We start from the raw sequence: 16,736 nt of genomic DNA, 5'->3' as shown, positions 1-16,736 counted from the left end.
GAAAGTAATTAACTTCTTTTTTAAAGTAATTTGGTATGAAATAATAAGCAAGCCTCGGTGTTTTTCAAAAGATATTAATGGTCGCTACACCGCTTGTTACAAAATATTATAAAAGGTCTCCTTTTTAATGTTCTAGGTTGCTGTTTTTAATCACAGTGATAACCACCTGGTAGCACACATCCCTCGAAATATGTTTCCTAAAGCAGACATGTGAGGATGCAACTCTCAAACCTACGAATGCAACTCTCAAAACCCACTGTTACGAAACAGTGGGCTCATTACCTGTGCAGAGGTTCAGTGAACCAAGCTGAAGTTCAAACCCAAGTAAGTAACCCTCACCCAGAAGTCTGTGCTGTTCTGCTCCTAGAGGGGAACTGGGAAGGGTAATGGGGAATCAGAGAGAGATGCAGACTCTCAGGTCTAAATCACAGAACAATTTTGATGAGTGTCCTTGCCATCTCAGGTTTATACTGAAACCCTACTTTTCAGAGGGTTCTTATTCTGGGAAAGCTTACAGGAACCTCAGCCCTGACACGTCCTTAACTGAACATGAGTAGGACAAAGAACATCCAGGGATGAGTTCTCCTGATCTCTGGCAGATAGTGGCAAAGGGAAGATCTTGTCTGAAACACATGTGCCTTCCTCTGTACCCCCAATTATGGAGGAGTGGCCAGTGGTCCCTTTCTCTGAACCTACCATATCTCTTACCCCTTCTCTTTCAAGGAAAGAAGCAGACCTCTTCCTTCTCTAGGACATGGTTCCATGAATTGCCTCCTCTCCTGTGTCTTTAATCTCTTCTCCTTCTTTGGGGTCTTCTTATCTCATAAATATACTTAATCTCCCCCATATGAACAAACAGGCAAAAAGCCCCCCAACCGCCTTACTTCCATATCCTGTAATTGTCACCCTGCTTGTTCATCTTTCCACTCACAGTCAAGTTTCTTAATAGTTTTGTTTTCCCTGAGAACAAGGGAGGTGAACAGACCATGATTGTTATCTACTGTTCTAAGATCATTGATCCTTCTAAAGACAGGCTATATGCTATATGCATTTGCAGTGAGAGGAAAACACTGTATCATCGGCAAATACAAATCATTCTTTGCACTAACTTCCAGTTTGAGTCCATTTCCTCCACGAGTTTATAAGTTCCATGACTCCAAAAGACCAGGGGACCAGGGTCTGTTTCTGCTGAGAAATGTAGTCTCCCTGCCCTGAATTTCAACTGATACAGCATAGATGCTCATTAAACATTTTTAAATGAATGTCCGTTGAATCTTACTGATTTAAAGTTTCTAGTATCATCCTTTTTCCCCTTTCATTTGTTTGAAAAACGTTGTGTTTAATATAATCTGATTGTCAGCCTCTGATACAGAGTTATGCTGGTCTTTCTTTATCTTGACTTGGTTTTTATGCCCCCAGTTCACTTACCTACTTTCCTTTTGAGCCTGCAATGATACCTTGCATTTAAGGACTTTTAATTTAGTAGAACACAGACACGAGGGATTTCTTTCATTGTTTCTTAATGGCAGATGTTACGAAACAAAATGTTTCATAAAGGTATTATTGAATGTCATCTGTATTACAGTTTCCTATCTTTAGAACTAAAGCATAGGATCACTTTTTTTTTAAATTCTATGATACCAAACTGAGATTTGATATAGAAAACACATTTTCTTGTACTAATTTATACACCATTCATGTCAGATCCATTTGAGGTAGCTTTCTCTTTAGTAGACGAAAATGGAAAAAGCAACCTAGAATGATGCAATCCATCTCTAAAATTAGAATAACATCTGAGACTACCAGTAAGCCTTGTGCATGCTCATTTTTAACAGAAATTAGAAAAACAGCCAATTTTATGGAGATACAGCATTACTAAGAATATCTTCTTATAACTAACAGTACATATTTATACAAATTAGAAATTTACTCTTCTAGTTCGTAAGATTTCTAAAACCAAGGACGTTAGTGTGACAACTTTTACACATAATAATTATTTTGAATAAAATTTTGATTTGGGAATAATTTTAAATTCACAGAAAAGTTTCAAAGTTAATACAGGGCATTCCCATACGCTTTTAACAGTTTCCCCTGATGCAAACATCTAGCAGTACCATGGTAAATTTTTTAAAACTCCAGATTTCATTTGGATTTCACTAGTTTTTCCATTTACGTCAACATAAGTATTTTTTAAATAGTTAGCAGGAAAAGGGGGTTTAATTTTACAGTGATCATTTATGAAGCATCGTAATAGTATTCTTGAGAAAATTCTTATTTACCAATGTTCACCTTTATAAATTTTTTTCTTTACTGAATGATGCATGTGAAATATAAGCAACAGTGAAAATACAGTGAGCAGGTAGTTCAAGAATTGTTAAGACATTCAATTGAGTAACTGAATTTCTGAAATGTAAATAAAGGCCACCCTAAGATAAACTGTTAAAAAAAATAAAATTTGCCATTCTCTCTGGCTATATAGGACGATAGGATCACGAGAATACATTATTTCAAGGTATTTTTGCTAATATTTATATGTGAAGAAGAGGCAGGCGACAAACTCGTTTTCATTGTAATTGGGTTTTTCCATCCTGTGTGTATTTTTCACACTGTCGGATGCTCCCATTTGATGAGAGAGATGCAGGGTTTAAGGGAAGCAGAATCTCCCGTAGAATAGAATGCTATTAGTTTTGTTGTGCCTGATGAAGAAGAGGAATGGGTGGTCTGCGTTGAATTCCATGGAGGGGAGTTTCATTCGAAAGCTCACCTCACTGCCGGTACCAGCTGCGGCCTCCGTACCCTGTTCGTTTATTTCCACAAAAGACTTGTGGAAAACATTGGATAGAAATAGGTTTCTCTCCGTAGACATTCCTGAGAAATCAGCTTTGCTCTGGCTGAAGGCATCGCTCATCCCCATGCTGCTCAGGGTCGACTTGAGATCGTAAGTCTCTTCCAGCTTAAACTTGGGGAGATGCAGCTCCACATCATACAACTCCATCATGTCTGCGCTGGTCCACTCGCTCAGCTTCTCATAGGTGATGGCCTTTTCCAGCTGCAGTTTGGAGCCAAGGGGAGAAAGCATCAGAAATGTCAAAGTGGGGTGTGAAATACTGGGTGAGTGAGACTTTTAGGTGTTACACAAATGAGTTAGAACCACTCCCATTACCGAAGGTAACAAAGTACACACATTTGGAAATTCTTTGTTTATGATGAGCTCCTTCACACTGTTGCCCTGTAGTTTTGCAGATAAATAGTTCTCAGGATATAGGAGAATTAGACCTTGATTCAAAATGGAAATCCTCTGATAATATGCAAGACATCAACTGCACATCGATGAGGTAATGTGTACATCACTGTGAACATGCATTTAGATGTTGTGTACGCAAAAACATCTACTTTAGGACACGCTGTATGCCAGGGCACAAAAAAACATTAATTTTATTAACATAGGAGACAATTCTTTGAAAACAAAATCTAAGAAAAAATAACATGTCTGCACTCTATAATCACAATATGAAATTAGTGACTGTAAACAATGAAAAAACAGAAAGCAAAGCAAAGCAAAGAAAAACCCTCAAATCTTATTAAGAGTAATGACTTTTTTAGTAGTGGTTTTGAGGATACTTTTTCTCCTTTTTATATTTTAACTTTTTAAAACAATAAATATACATATACATACACATATGCATATGTATGTGTGAAAAAACAATGTTTAATTTTTTTTAATAACATGTCTGTTTCAAAGTACAGGATTTGGCTACTTGGGCAGTTTTCTAGATCCAAGTATTGCTATCAATGAGATATTTGTAAATGATGTACATTAATAATGTGACAGTATCTTTGGGTCAGGAACCTGAACTGTTAAAAAGAAAGTCTTATAAGGATGTAACTCTAATGGTTTAGTACCCACACTTGGTCTTATTTTTACCATCCTCTCCAGCCTCACAAATTTTATGACTCCATTTGGAAATCCTTTCTACGCACTAATAGGACAATGGAAACTTACAAAAGAACCTGGCACCCGTAAAAAATCAGACACTGTGCAAAGAAAGACAGACCACTAATTGCATGGGAAACTAGTGTTCAATTTAGACATGCGAATTGCTCAGAAATGTGGTCTCACCAAAGTTATGCCAGGCTTAAGAGAAATTTGACTGATGAACAACTTAAATAATACTTGAAGGTGTACTGATACAGACTGTATTTCCTGAAGAGTAGAAAATGTATACCGAAGGCTAGATTAATGCAAATGAATAAAAAAATCAATGTCCAATTAGGTAGGTCCTACCAGAGGAAATGCGAAGGCCTACACCAACTGAAAGCTCACCTATGATCAATCCGCATGGCTTTGTGACTGACAGCAAATAGCTCGGTCTGCTGTTTACGTGGCTGTTTTTGTGGTTACCGGATGCTAAAAGTATCTGTCAATTGCTTAACCCTTCTGAGGAATTACAGAGTTTTGCAACTCTTAAATGATCCTGTGGAAATGCAGTGCCTGGGGCTCAAGGTGTGTTGGGTGCTTCCTGTGCCGAAATTAAAGAACTGGGAGCTCATGTCTTCATGTTTCCCGGGAAGGGTGAACACTGGAACGGTCCTCACGTCAGACAGACGGATGCGTTTACCTGGTCCAGCCCGCTGATGTCTTCTGGCAGCAGTATGAGCAGGCTGAGGTCCCGGCTCTCATAATAGAGCTGAAGGCCCGTGGCTTGTGGCTTTTCTATGTGAAAAATTTCAAGTTTTTCTTTCATCGCCATCATTTGCACTGGTTTGCTTGTAGTCTGTAGGAAATAAGGAGCATTTTAGCAAACGTTGGCCCATCCGTTCCTCCCCTCGGAATCTGGACTGAGACCGAGCAGACCGGACTCTGGAATGGGTGGGTGGTCATGTTCTGCCACTGAGGACTGGGAGGCGGAGAAAGTTAGCCTTCAGTCTGAGAGGAGAGTGATGGGAGAAAGAGCTGAAAAGATAGGAAGTGAATCCCGAAAACATTCGAATCCTCATTTCCAGGCAAGGCCAAACCCCAGCTGCATCCCAGCCCTTAGACCCATCCCTCACCCTTCATTCATCTCCCTTGTTGCTGAAGTGAGTTCCTATGACAAAAACAGGTGTGTGATGTCCTCGCACAGAGAGAAACCTTAACGAAAGATACAAGATTTTAACATTTCTCTTTCTTTTACTTATGGAAAGGTGAGAGTTTGGCAGAAGATAGTACTAGGTTAATAGAACAAGAACAGAACTAGAAAGCGGGGAGTTTGCGGTTCTGGGTCTGGGAGCCTTCTAGCTTCAGCGTGCTGCTAGTCACCTCGCCACACTGCATTTCTGACCTGGGGAGTAAGTGCAGTAACGACCCTAGCTACCCTGCCACGGTTGCAGCAAGGACTGAGGAATGTAAAATGTGAATAGTCCATTCTCAGAGGGAAAAAAATGAAAGGGGAATTTCCAGGTGAGATGGAACTGGGGCTTTTAATTCAGCCACCCCTGCCCTAGTAAGAGCCAGAGTTTACAGGAACATGTAGTCAGAAAGAGGAGTGAATTTCAAATAGAATTCCCTTCACAATGCCAGGTAGAAATTCATACTGGTTACTAACAGGTTCTTACCTTGTTTATTCTGAAGGGCCTTTCGGTAGTATTTTGGATCAAAAATTGATGTTCCCAGATTCCTTTAAAGTAAAGGGCGTTCACCAGAACCATCCTGGTTGCAGAATTCACAGCATCGTCAGGTAGGAGATTCAGGATTTTTCCTATAAGAACAAAAGGACAGATTTCAAATGACACAATTGTAGCCTGGTGAAGCACCACATTAGAAAGATGGTGATTATGAAATATTATTAAATGGTAACTTCTTGTATCCGCCAATGATCCAAACTAGGAAGTTGGTATTGATAGAATACTGTAAGAAGATCCTAAATTTCGTATGTTGTTGCAATAAAGACCCCTTTTTCTGGACCAGAAATCAATCCAAGAGCCCAAGTTGCATTTAGTTGTCATTTCCTCTTAGTTCCCTTTACTCTGAGACAGCTCCTCATTCATTCTTTTTCTCTCATGACTTTTGAAAAAAAACTTGTAGAATGTCCCTCCATTCTTGGTTCGAATTTGTCTGATGCTTCCTCAAGATTACACTGAGGTTATGCTTTTTTGTGACAATATTACTGTTGTGGGTTCAATTGTGTCCTCCAGAAACAGATGTTCAGCCCTGACCCCCAGAACCTGTGAATGCCCTGTGATCGTATTTGGAAATAGCATCTTTGCAGATGAAATCAGTCAAAAGGAAGTCGTCCTGGATTAGGGTAGGCTCTAATTCAGTGACGGGTGTCCTTACAAGAGGAGGGAAATCTGAACAGAGACACACAGAGAGGAGGCAGGTATGTAAAAACACAGAGGCACAGGAGAGACAAAGAAGAAAGTTGTGTCAGCACAGGCAGAGACTGGAGAGGTGTGTTTAGAAGCCAAGGATGGCCAGCAACCACCAGCAGCTGGGAGAGAGGCGCAGAGCAGTTCCTTCCCTGGAGCTCGCTGGCGCTTTCAGAGGGAGCAGGGCCCTGCAAACACCTCAGTTTCAGACATGCAGCCTCCAGAACTATGAGAGGATGTATTTCCGTTGTTTTAAACCACCCAGTTTGTGGTCTTTTGTTATGGCGGCCCTCAGAATCTAATGCAACCACAGAAGTAACCTGGTGTCCTTCTCAATTAATTGTATCAGGAAGTATAGGATATCCATATGTCCCATTCCTGGTGACATTAGCTTTGATGACTTGATGTCTCCAGGTTTCTCCACTGTCAAATTACTTTTTTTTCCCTTCATAATTAATAAGTATCTGGTGGGGAGATACTTTGAGACTATATAAAGTCTTGTTTCTCATCAGTCTTTTGCCCGCTTAGTTTAGCATCCATTGATAATCTTGCCTGAAACAGTGATTTCTGTGGTGTTTGCCAAATGGTGATTTTCCATTTCCATCATTCCCTCTACGTTTATTAATTTGAATTCTACCGGGAGGAAGAGCTTTTCCTTCCCCTCCACTTACTGGGGTATTCAATTATTGATTTATGTCAGAATAGACTCATGGATATTTGTTTCACTTTATGGGTTATAACTCATTACTGTCATTATTTATTTTGTTGCTCAAATGGTCCCAGGTTTGGTGATTGCAAACTGGAACAATGAGGGTACTCAGTAAATGCTGACTTATCTGTAATTCTCAAACCAGACTTACTTTTGGATGAATCCAAATCAGGCATAAGTTAAGTATGATGGTCACTCTTGCCTCACCATGGTTTCTGAGTCACTAATTCAGTGAAAAAGGAACTGAGAATTTAGGGCTGCCAACATCTACAATTCATTTCAATAAACATCAACATTCTGAGCAACTACCATGAGCAGGACTGTTCTGCGTTAGTGATTCAAAGCTGAAGGTCTATAAGGTAGTGTTATTGCAGTCGGGGTCCTTGAGTCTAGTGAGGGAGGCAGGGGCTCCCACAGTGAATTTCAGTGGCAGTGTGGTAAGTGTCAAGGTACAGGTTCCCACAGAGTGCTGTGGGGCCAAGAGGAAGGCTCTGAGCCCAGCCCGGGAGCCAGCAGCTTCCTGGAGGACATTATGCCTGAGTGAAGCCCTGAGGAGTTATCCAGTGGCAGTGAAATGGCTGGGCGGGGCAGGGCAGAGAAAAGTGTTTCCGACAGAGAGAATGCATGTGCAAAGTCCTGGGGTCAGGAGGCAGCACAGGGAGTTCCAGGGACTCAGTGCCACTTGGAATTCCTGAAGTGTCAGTATTAATCAGAGAATGACAAGCGTTGAAGTGGAGAGGCAGGCAAGTCTCCACGGTCATGCTGGGCATGCACTTACACGTAACACAAATCCAAAATAATAAAACGATATGGGGTAGGAAGCACACTGGGGAGCCCCGTGGAGAGAGCTTACCTTCCGTCTGGCTTTCAACCCAAGAGTTGATCTCCTTCCTGATTTGGTCAGGAGCTTCCATAAAGTTCACTGACTGTGGCTCTGCACCAAAGTAGGTTTTCATGTCTTCTAAATATTTCTGGAAGATACAAGTAAAATCTCTTTATGTAGAATGTTCCCCAAACTGAGAAATCAAGTCTTTTTCATTCTATCAAAAAGAACCAGCTAGATGGACAGTTGCAAACCTATTGTTCCCTGAAGTCTTCTCACTCCCTCCAGCTTTGGTTAAAAACTAAACACAGCCTCTGTAAACTCAGCTGAGCACTGCCCAGCCATGCAGAGCTCCAGGTGGAGAGGGGAGGCCTGCCTCCCACAGTCCTGGAGCTTCCATGGCCTCGCCTGTTTTCACTCGTCCCCGGGAACTGGGGATGCAGGAGAAGGGAGCATTCTAGGAACCCCAGGAGTTGAGTGTCCCCAGCTAAGGGGCCCTGGGACTTGTCCTTGGCTCTCTGTGGCAGAGATGGAGCCAGATTGAGACCTGTGGGTCCGGCAACTGCTGGCTGCGGACTCTACACACCCAAGAACCTGGGGAGGGCTTTCTGAGGGAAAATATGTGCCGCCATGAAAACTGATTTCTAAGAATGGTGAAAGGTTTCATGGGGCATTCTAAGGAAAAGAAGCAGGCCTCCTCCCGGCCCTCTGATGTTGTCCCCGGGGGCCGTCATCCTGAGGGGCTGTAACCAAGGTCACTGCGTGGGAGGACTGTGCCTTGGAACATAATCTGTTCCTCAGAGCAGCTGTGGGATTCCTTCAGTTTATGACTTTATGGAGGAATTGTGTGCAGTAAAAAATGGTGAGTTAATTTATCTGTCAGAAAGTTGTTTGGAGATTATGAAGCCTCGGCTCTGTAGAATTTATAATCTAGTAAAAAGAAAACTTAAAGCTTCTCAAGGTACCATTCCTCGTCCTGACTCATGGGTTCTGATCAGTCTCTCTGAGCGCGTCCAGGGTTGTGGATATTTTGAACGACAGGCCACTTTGTATCTCTGTGCGCTTCTTTTCACCAAGCGCCCACCCAGCTCAATCATCTCTCCTACTTCTGAACCAAACCTGCGTCCAGGAGGCTCCTCCCAGTATATACAATGTCTTTGTGACTTGACTTGGCTGCTTTTTTGCCTTTAGTAATAACAAAGCCCAGGTCTTGAACTCCCCAGAATTAGCTGGGTATGGGCCAGGATGACACTGCATTAAGTCACAAGATGGCTTTCTTTTTCTATTGCTGTCCCTTTACCCTATTCAGTTTCCTTACTCTCTCCTCACTGGGCATCTGGGTCATCCGGCTCTCTTCTGAAATGTGCCAAAGGGTGTGATGGATAAATGTGAAAGAAGTCAATGTCTGGCCTGGTTTGGGGTCAGCCCCTTGGGTCTGAACTGAGGATGAAGGCATGGTTTGCACTGCGGGATCTCAGCCATCAGAAAAGAAAAGTTGATATTATTCCACGTGAAGAATCTTTCCTAAAGTCGCTAAAATCATGATGTGAAGTGACTCATCTGATCCCAAAGTCAGCTTTCCTCGAGTCCGCCGTCTCCAGCCACGCTCCTGTGACCACACCACCCCCTGCCCCTTCAGACTTACAGTACTGGGTTATTCTATAACTTCTGCTCCATCTCCCATGAAACAAATGTTGGCCCAGGGATTATCTAAACCACATTTCTATGCACGTTTGTGGGTTGTTCCTGGGGTGGACCCCCTTCTTCTGAGCAGAAAGATCTGATCACTAGATCTGGTTTGACATACATTATTGGTTTCCATTACAACTTGACACATCGGTTGGTCTAAATGTTTTATCAGAAATACTGACCACATACACCATATACAGTAAGATTGTCCCTGGGATCCCTAGAGAAGTGTAGAGTTTGTTGATCGGTCTCATATGGCTCTTTCTTTCCTATCAGCCTACAATGTTTGCACTTACTTTGTGAAACGGGTAAGTTCTCTCCCCGTAGATCCTGTTGGCAGTTTTGAGTAGGCAGGCGTTGCTGGGACTGGTGATTTCTGAGATAAGCATCTGGAAATCAGAGTGTATTTCTTCAACCTTGCCTGAGTGTAATTCCTTTAAAAGATAAATTGGTCAAATAAAAATGTTGAACAAGAACTACGTATCTATGAACAACTTATAGTAAAAGAAACAATTTGACCTACTACAAACAGAAGTTGAAATCGATTGTATGGTAGATAAAAATTTTTTTCTTAAATATTATCCGTGCAGGAATGCAAAAGTCGTTGGGGCATCGTCTTCACGTTGAGTTTGCAAAGGCAAGAGCGAGGTTGAAAGTGGAGTAGTTTTGAAGGAGACGCAAAAGGAGAGATTAAGGGGGAAGAACATGACCCATGACCCTTCCAATAAGTCTAGACATTTTGTACTCTGGAAATTTTCCATAATTTTAGCATGTGCTTCTAAGAAACGTTACCTATTGAAGGTTGCTAAAAGTAGCCATAAAATACACGTGCTAAAAGTACTTTCTCCTTGTATATCAAACAGATATTAAAAAATAAAACATACCATTTTCCTTTTCTTTTCACTGTCAGGACAAGATTTGCTGTCCTGGTCTCTGCTAAATTGTAGAACCTGTAATTTTAGTAAAGAGGGAATATGTGAGCACACTTTGCAGTGATGTAATCGTATGAAATACACATCAGTAACTACAAGCCAGCCATCCCTATACCTACAAAACCTATGATTAATGAGCCAAGGGGGCTCTGATTTGGCTGAGATGGTGTGTCACATGAACTAACAGAGTAAGCCAAGAGCTGCTTTTAAATAAATGTTTAAGTCGAATGTAAGTTGCCAGTCTCTTTAATACTTTTTATGGGATGTTGAGGATGTTGTTGGGAATAACCTTAGAGGTAAGAGTCTCCTGTTTTCTGTTTCATTTTTATCTGTAGTTGTTTTGAAAAGAAAGCTAGGTGTTCGACTGAGAGCATCAGTTAGACACTTCAAGCAAAAGCCACCAGTGCCCCAATTATCGGGAAAAATCAGAAATTTCAGTTGTTTTTCCTACTTAAGTGTTCAGTTCTCACTGCCTACCACTACGTGACATATGGAGACAGAGTCCTTGTCTTCGTCCCAGCAATTCATGTGAAAGTTAACAGGAAGGATGTGGGCTTTAGTTTCCTCTAAATCGTACAACGAGAAAAGTCAGCACAACAGTAATTCCATCTTCCACATGCATCCTGGACCCAGATTCAGAATAAGGAATGAAGTGTGTTTTACCAAAGCTTCTGCTGACACATGGTGACAGACGGTAACCACTTGCCCAGGGAAATAAAGGGGAGCATAGGCAACTGAGTCTCAGTTGCACACTGAAGCTGTTAAGAAACACTGAAATAGAAGAAGGGCGAGCAACACCCAGCAATATGTTTATACATAGTGGACCCAAATTGGAATCCATCTTAAGATTAAGTCTGTCACCTGCATGGCGATAGCCTTAATAATTAGCCAGCCTCATAATAATCAGCCAGTTTTTAACTAGCTGTGAACCAGAATTTTCCTGTGAACCAGAATTTTGTTTTCGCTGTTTTTAAACCACTCAATATCTTATAAATTACAAGAATAAGGGGGATATGCTAGGCCCAAACTGACAGATCATGCATTCTGGCTGCCTCATTCTGAATTCCTAGCTGTGTTCATCTCCATACTTGGCACAGAGGGCACCCTCTTGGGTGGAAATTCTGTCACTTGGCCTTTTGATTATTGTGTGATTTAGAACTGCGCTGACTCTTTTCTTTTTTTATTTTTATTTAACACACACATACTTACATGTTTACACATGCACAAATGTATATACACATATATGGCTACTATATGTTTTGCTAAGGCTACACACACATACACATATACACACTATATTAATTTTGTTTTGCTCTATTAATGCTCTTAATGGGTTCTTTAAATTCATCCAAACAAGGATTGAACAACAAAAAAAAAATAACCCAAAAAAAGCAGAAGGAACAGAATTCACCTGATTTTTCTATTTGTGTCTTCAAGAAAATCCTTCTGAGAGTAGAACGATGATGACTAACTCTGTTATTTAAAATATGAGCCATTACTTTCTTGAAATATTTTAATAATCAAAATAAAATTGTTTTTGGTGTTGAGTCAAACTTAATAATCTCATCGTCTCTCCATCTGATTTTGCTAGAGAACACAGGTTCTTCAATGGTTTTCCTAGAAACAGTTTTCAAGTTGACTCACTTTCTCAGACTTCTTTTTATGGTCTAGAAATTATTTTAAGTATGTCTTTTATTTTGGAGGATGTAGTTGTAAAACGTGGGCTATTTGGGTTTCAGGAGAGAAATGAAGATAAAAGGCGAGAAAAGCATTTCGTTTTAAGGCAACAGAAGGATGATGGACCTTTCTACTCACCTGGGCCATTTGGGCTGCAGTGGTACCTCTGGTGCCCAAATACACCATGGCCAAGGAGGTTGAGGTGCCCCAGGGAGAAAAGAAGATATTTTTACCCTCAGCAGATTCAGCTAGCTTTTTGCTAAACTCCAGAGCAAATTGGTTGATTGATTTTGCTAGAGAGTCCATTGGGAAAATCTAAGAAAAATAAAGCAGAGTTACAGGACATGTTAATAATCCCTCCCATTTATTTTTACTTTTGTAAAAGGATTTGTTAGCTTCCACAATTATCTTTTTGTAAATCACCTTTCATTAAAATAACAAAAGAATATATTATGCAATTTGATTATATATATATATACACACACACACACAGTCGTAAGAGCTGGATGAACTTTAGGAAAATTTCATTCCAACATTATTTTAAATACCAGAAAACTGAGTGCAGAGAGTTTAAGAGAATTGCCTCAAATTCTAAAGCTAATGCACACGAGGAACGGTTAGATTCTTGTGAGTTAGTGGCTCCTTGTTGAGAAAGCCATGATTTTAAAAAACCAGGTCTCCCACCTCTCAGCCCAGTGTTTGTTTTCCATACACCACATCCCTGCTGACTTTACATAGTAAATGAGAAATAATTTTACATCTTCTCAACATAAGACTTTTTCTCACTCATCTTTCATCCATATTTTCACACTTTTTAACCTTGTTTATTCCTTCACACCTTGGTATGTGATATCCTGATTCCTGGAATACCTCGATCCTCCGTGATTCTATTAAAATCCAGCTCCATTTCCGCTCCTCTTTTCCTTTGGAGGCTTGTCCTGACCTTTCAGGTGCAGTATGTCCACCACCAAAGTCCCACAATACAGCTTTTGCCACTTGCTTGGCGTTCACCACACTGCTGGTTCTGTTGCCATCTTTCTATCTTTCTGTTACCCCAAAAGGGGCAGGGAAAAGACCCCAGTTCTTGTCACACCCGAAAGAAATCAGACAGGAGTTGGAGCGTTGTCTAGCGAAAGATTTTAAAGGATTTGTTTCGGAAAGGAAAAGTACCCCTCCAAGAGCGGGAGGCGGGCTGACCCAGGGGAGGATGCGCAGCGGTCTCTGCTTGGTCCCATTTTGCACCCTCGCTTAGAGGTGGTCTCTTGATTGATTGACAGCTCTTGCCCCTGGAGTGCTTAGTCACGCTGGGCCCCTTCTGCGCATGTCCTTACCCATGATGCACCGAGACAAACCCAGCGCGGGGGCCCAGACCGCAGTGATGAGCACGTCGCAATGAGCGCTGCATCCTGTCCCGTTAGGTTGTCGCTGCCGCGCAGTCGTGGCTGTCAGGTTCTAACCGGTTTCTTGCTGACACTCATTTAGAGGAAGTCAAGCCCCTTTATGCCGAAGGCGGGAAAACGCCATCCTCAGGACCGTCCTCCCTCTCCTCCACCTTATCTGCCTGGTGCCCCCGCTTGTGCACCTAACATTTGCAACTCCAGGTAAGTTGTCTGAGAGCTCAGTTTTCTCACTCTGCTCAGTGCATCCAGCAGCGCCTAGATCGGGACTTTGCGTAAAATGGAGACTTACAGATACTTCTTTATTTCTTTTAATTCTTTGGGCTCTAGCCACAGTGTTTTAATCTATTTGAACTTAAAACCTTTCACAATTTAGTGTAAATGCTTTCAGAGAAGTAGAGAAGCCAAGACTATTGCCTTTATTCTCACTCACTTGAGACCCTCTGAAGCCAGTCTTCGTGAACAGAGGAACTCAGCCTTTCTCATTTTTTAAAACATTATATTCAACTTCTAAATTTCACCTCTAATTACCCTGATATTTTAATTTAAGTCCTTTAAGATTGAGTCTCTATCAAAGAAATAGCAAGTTCAATCTATTATCATTTTATACCCAAATAATTTCTATAAATGTTTAAATGATTAAAAAGAGACCAAATTCATAGGCCGAGAAACTCCCATTACTTCCAGACTTGTGTAGAACTTGGTCTTGCGCTGACATCACCTGGCCCTCTGAAAACCCTAGGATGAGAACTTTAGAAAAGTCAGGAGCTCTCTCTAGTCAAATGGTTGAATCAAGGCAGAGGCGTCTGTAGACAAAGTTTTGGTTTCATCGTGACTTGGATTAGCAGTGATACTGTTGAAATCCCTCCTAGTCATAGGCTTACGCTTAACCAGACAGCTTCCCAGCCTCGAAACCATGCCTAATCGTAGCTCCCAGCTACTCCAGTAGCTGACGACCACCCTAGGCTAGGCTCACATTGTTTGATTAAAGAAAAAAGCAACAACTCTAGTTCTGTAGTAATTCTACACCTTCATAAAATATTCAAAACGCATGCAAATACCTTTTCTTAACAAACCCAGTGCCGTCTTGGAAATAACCTCCCTATATTCTTTACAGCTATACTTATTCAAATGATGCTTCGTTTGCTGTCTATGTATTAAGCTCTGTCTCTTTAGAACTCATGAATTATATTCATATGGAAAACGCTTGCCTCCGTGGTCAAACCATATTCACCAGGGAAGGAGAAACTACTGCTTCAGGGCTAAGGGTTTTTATCTTTCTACCTACGATTTATGGTTATTCTAGAGTTTAGTTACTTGCAACAAATTTCTCTAGAATGATTCTAATGAAAGAGATCACTCCTTATGGAAAATTAATACCCAGTTCTCTTCAGCGTCAATAATTCTCTCATTAATATCATCATTAATATACCAGGTATAGCTCAGAGCATACAAGGAAAACAATTCCTGCCTTAAAAAAAAAAAAAAGAAAAAGAAAGAAATTTATAAGTGCTAAGCTGGCTGTTGAAAAAATTTCACCCAGCAGTGAAAAGTGCTTTCTGAAGGCTACAGATTTGAGGATGAGATTTTACATGAAATAGTGTATCCATTACGGGGATTGAACAGTGATCTTTTCAGAGAAGGCGATAAATATCTAGATCAGAAGCCTGCTGTGCCATTTTCAGAATGAATTTTTTTTTGCAGTTTTCAGGAGTTACATAGATCTGTCAGTTACGTGTGTGTGTGTGTGTGTGTGTGTGTGTGTGTGTGTGTGTGAAGTATCTAAAATCTCAATCTGTAAAGGGGCTTAGCTAGAGAAACATGAAAGTAAGAATAGCTTCATTCATCAGAATGTCTCATCCTAGATACACATACTCCCAGCACATCAGAGTCAGAAAGAACCTTGGAATGCCTCTAGTGGGGTTGCCTCATTTTATCTGCTGGAAAACAAAGGCCCAGAGAGGTCAAAAGTGCTGAGTAACATACACAGTGAAGTCACAGCAGAGTTATCGCTGCAGTCCCATTCTCTGGACTCTGAACACAAATGCCTTTGTCATTATAGCTTATTGTCTTTAAGGTTTTAGTGGTAGAAGGGCAGGATTGGGCAATGAAAGAGGATGAACAGGAGGAGGAAGGAGAGAGGGAGGAGGAAGTGGGAAGGATTCTCATCCACTTTGCCATTACAGGGTACTCAAGGCGTCCCGACTGCCCGAAGATACTGATGACACTGCCTAGCTCATGGAGCTGTGCGTGTCAGAGGATGACGTCCCCCAACCCCAGCACTTCTCTGTTCCCCTAAAGCCCTTTCAGAGGGAATTCACAGTTCGGGGTGTTTTATGATGAGCATCTAGTATAAAGTTAGGAGCTTAGATTATTCCATGGAAGAGAAGAAAGCTAATGGCCCATGCAGTGGGGGCCCAGACTGGAAGGTGGGGGAGGTGAAGGGGAGACAGTCAAATCATCAATTTCCTACATTAAAGATAATAGTAATGATAATAATAGGGTGAAATTCACGTTGCCAAGTGCACTCTTCTGAAGGGTGTTGGCTCAGTAATTCTAAGAGTGTCCGATTACTCTTTGCCTATGCTGACAGATACAGAGGTGGCAAAATCCAGAAATGTGACTCCAATCATAGTTTCACAATTGACAGTAGAACAGTTTCTCTAACATCTTTGTAAAGGAATGTTCTCTCCTGCTTAGCCCTCTTTCCAGTACAAACTGGCTCAGGGCTAAATCGCTCAGACTTGCACAGAGCTCTTGGGGGACGGTCTGTGTCTGTTATTTCTGTCTAGGGGTCTCGATCATTTGCTATTTAGCTAGGCACTGCAACAAAGAAAGAAAACTTTTTTAAACAAATAAATACTTACAATACCTTGTTTTCGTCCACTGGAGCAGAGCTGGCGGTGGGTTCCTTTAGTAAGAGACTGTGGCTGGGCTGAGTAACTTTTAACCATAGAAATTAATTTTTTTAAAAATTCTAGCACCACCCTTTTCTCATCCCCACCCTCTGATTCACTTGCACAAGCCCATGCACTCTTCCTTTCAAGTTTATCTTGGCCAGAGGCTTAAATGAAAAGACAGAAAGATAGTCAAGGTTTTGCTTGAATGACTTCATTACCCACATTTTCCATGTCTGTCTGCAGGTAGAGACCTGAATTCTG

General features: G+C 41.3%; 1 protein-coding gene across 2 annotated transcripts; it reads right to left on the bottom strand.

The window, feature by feature from the left end:
* Nucleotides 1-1,559: 1,559 nt before the first annotated feature.
* SERPINB10 (serpin family B member 10) lies at nt 1,560-16,586 on the bottom strand. Of its 2 annotated transcripts, none has more exons than XM_045521445.2 (8): nt 16,443-16,586; nt 12,317-12,493; nt 10,454-10,519; nt 9,866-10,003; nt 7,911-8,028; nt 5,596-5,738; nt 4,620-4,775; nt 1,560-3,049 (listed from the first exon to the last, which is right to left on the bottom strand). In XM_045521445.2, exons 1-8 carry the CDS (start codon nt 16,527-16,529, stop codon nt 2,645-2,647), a joined length of 1,290 nt encoding a protein of 429 aa, XP_045377401.1. In that variant the 5' UTR covers nt 16,530-16,586; the 3' UTR covers nt 1,560-2,644. The 2 variants fall into 2 exon arrangements, with proteins under 2 accessions (XP_045377401.1, XP_010959562.1); XM_010961260.3 differs by having other exon boundaries at nt 1,562-3,049; nt 16,448-16,578.
* Nucleotides 16,587-16,736: the final 150 nt, after the last annotated feature.

The sequence above is a fragment of the Camelus bactrianus genome, chromosome 30 (genome assembly GCF_048773025.1).
Source record: "Camelus bactrianus isolate YW-2024 breed Bactrian camel chromosome 30, ASM4877302v1, whole genome shotgun sequence".
In the NCBI taxonomy this organism is placed as follows: domain Eukaryota; kingdom Metazoa; phylum Chordata; class Mammalia; order Artiodactyla; family Camelidae; genus Camelus; species Camelus bactrianus.
The sequence above is the reverse complement of the archived record's forward strand: the minus strand, read 5'-3'. Positions and strand labels throughout refer to the sequence as shown.